The sequence below is a fragment of the Palaemon carinicauda genome, unplaced genomic scaffold (assembly GCF_036898095.1).
Source record: "Palaemon carinicauda isolate YSFRI2023 unplaced genomic scaffold, ASM3689809v2 scaffold474, whole genome shotgun sequence".
Classification (NCBI taxonomy): Eukaryota; Metazoa; Arthropoda; class Malacostraca; order Decapoda; family Palaemonidae; genus Palaemon; species Palaemon carinicauda.
The window spans coordinates 70,001-72,500 of NW_027171733.1; the positions used below are offsets into that span (position 1 = coordinate 70,001).

The 2,500-nt window shown below is 36.7% G+C and overlaps 1 protein-coding gene across 1 annotated transcript in view; it reads left to right on the forward strand.

Moving 5' to 3' along the window:
• Positions 1-2,500, forward strand: part of LOC137636975 (uncharacterized) — an 11,260-nt gene that overhangs the window by 6,681 nt on the left and 2,079 nt on the right. The window contains exons 2-4 of the mRNA XM_068369302.1: positions 1-1,298; positions 1,812-1,954; positions 2,365-2,500. The exon at positions 1-1,298 is cut by the window's left edge and continues 1,120 nt beyond it; the exon at positions 2,365-2,500 is cut by the window's right edge and continues 24 nt beyond it. Coding sequence (XP_068225403.1) covers positions 1-1,298; positions 1,812-1,954; positions 2,365-2,500 — 1,577 coding nt within the window. The remainder of the gene's footprint in view (positions 1,299-1,811; positions 1,955-2,364) is intronic.

The window sequence follows — 2,500 nt, forward strand, 5'->3', positions numbered from 1 at the left end:
TATGACGAGTTAAATGATAAATCATCAAAATTATTCCTAGAAGTTTTGGCACTGAAGAAATGCCGCAAAATTAGTGTTATTGTGACAACCAGACCTGAATTTGAGGAGAGATTCAACAATCAGGTGAAATCTGATTACACAACTGTGTCTACAATTAGTCTTGAGGGAATTCCAAAGAGGAAGAGAGAAGAGTTTGTATGCAAGTATTATGCAGTATTGGGGTCAGCCAATTCTCCTTTGCAATCATTAGATGAACTGTTACAGTATCTGAGGAAAACAATGCACACTATGCATGAGGTGTGGGGACTACCCTTAAATCTCGCTCTTTTAACAGTTCTGTGGATGATTAAACCAGACGTTATAAGCAACATCACCACTGAAGCTGAGCTCTACTGGCAATTTCACCTTTTGTCTCTAACAAAATTGAAGGAGCGTTTGGCGAAACACCCGAAAACAGCTTTCTTAGAACCAACTTCAACTAAGATTGGAACCAAGAAGTTTGTTGAGAAATTATGTGGTGAATCATTCAAAGCATTACAAAATGATGATATCAATATTCCAGAATCCACCATCAATAATTTGTCTGCCTTTTGTCTTAGTTTGGGATTGCCAGCCGAAGAGCTAACTGGCGCCTTCCTGAAGAAAGTGACCACTTCCCAAGGCTCCTTTCATTACAGTTTCCCGCATAAAGGGATAATGGAATTCATGGCAGCTCTGTTTTTCCCTATGAAATTGACAAACCAATGCTGGGACCAATCTGTAAACACGGCCACACTTACAAATATCTTTGAAATGCTTCTTGAAGGGAGTCTCCCTGAAAAGCTTCACAAATATCAAAATATGCTGATACATATGATCAGCCTACTCCATGTGGGTGACGGGGACGAGATGAAGGTGTCAGAAGATGCCAAGATTGAGGCACTGGAACTCCTAGTAATGTCGGGAGTGAACGACAAAAACTCTGTATTAAGAGTATTGAAGAATATCAAATGTGATCATTCTTCTTTAAGATGGATGGCACAGAGTTTCAAGTTGTTTGGTAAAGACACCAGAATTAAAGATTCTACAATTGATGCGTACATTGCCCTCCTTAGAGCCACAGATGCCCCTCTCCCAAACAGAGAGGAAATTGATATCTCAATATACCTTGATGGCACTGATGGGTTAGTTGAACTACAAAGGCAACTTTGCCGGCATCTCATCAACCCATCACGGATAGAACTAAATAACCATTTCAAAGGAGATTCAGAGCCGACCGTAGAAGAGAGAGAGTCAATCAAGAATCTGCTCACAAATGAGTAAGTGATCATTATTTCACAGTTATTTTGAATATTGTAAGATACATATAATAATCAAATAACTTTATGACAATACACTGGTACATGAGCATTCATACAAACATATGCACATGCACACATATATAGGCCTATTGATAAAGAGAGAGAGAGAGAGAGAGAGAGAGAGAGAGAGAGAGAGAGAGAGAGAGAGAGAGAGAGAGAGAGAGAGAACTCATAACCTGTAGTATAAAAATCCCCTTGAGTCTTGTAAACAATATATTTTATATTGTCAGTATCATCATTATCATCATTGTCACAATTAGACTCATAATATGTCGGCTAAACATAAAAAAGTCCCGATTTTAATTTCTAATTTTTCGTTAATATTAATTTCCATATTCTACGAAATTATTCTTTTTAACTTTTTATTTTCGTCATCATCATCATCATCATCATCATCATCAACTTGATAATAAAATTGCCAATCAAATCCAATAACTATTTCTTTCTTTTCTTTTCTTCTCTTTGGAACAGTTGTAAGATTTACTTAGGCATCTGGGACCCAACGTTCCAAATCCCTCCAAATATTAGAAGTCTTTATGTAAGGCATCTAGACCAACCCAGCCTCGACGCCTTCTGTCGATCTTTGGAAAAGACAAAAGAGAATTACTTTTTAGGTAAGAATTTTCTCTGTTTCTTTCCTCATCCTGTCATTCATTGTTAATATCGTTGTCATCATTATCAATATTATTGTTAACATCATTGTTATCATCATTATTACTGTATAGATGTAGAGCGTTATATTAGAGGTCTCAATCAAGTATTAATTTTTTTCACAAAAAAGGAAAATATTTTTTTCATCTGATTTGAAATTGATATGAAAGCTCTCAATGTTATGTTTTAATTCCTTTCCTTCCATATATTAAAAGGAAATGTTCCATTTATATGGTGTTGATTTCACTAATAGTGAAAGAAATGAATCCTAGTGATCATGATTGTAATGAATAGGAAACTGATATCACGTTTCTCAACGTTCTTCTTCTTCTTCTTCTTCTTCTTCTTCTTCTTCTTCTTCTTCTTCTTTCAGAGATTCGCTTCAGTGTCAACGACATCAGCAGCGTCAGTCGCCCCATCCCTTTCTTGGAGAAGAATCCAGGTGTCTATGTCTATGTCCACGACGTCAACGAAGAAGACATCGAGAAGGTTGGGGACATCCTTCGGAC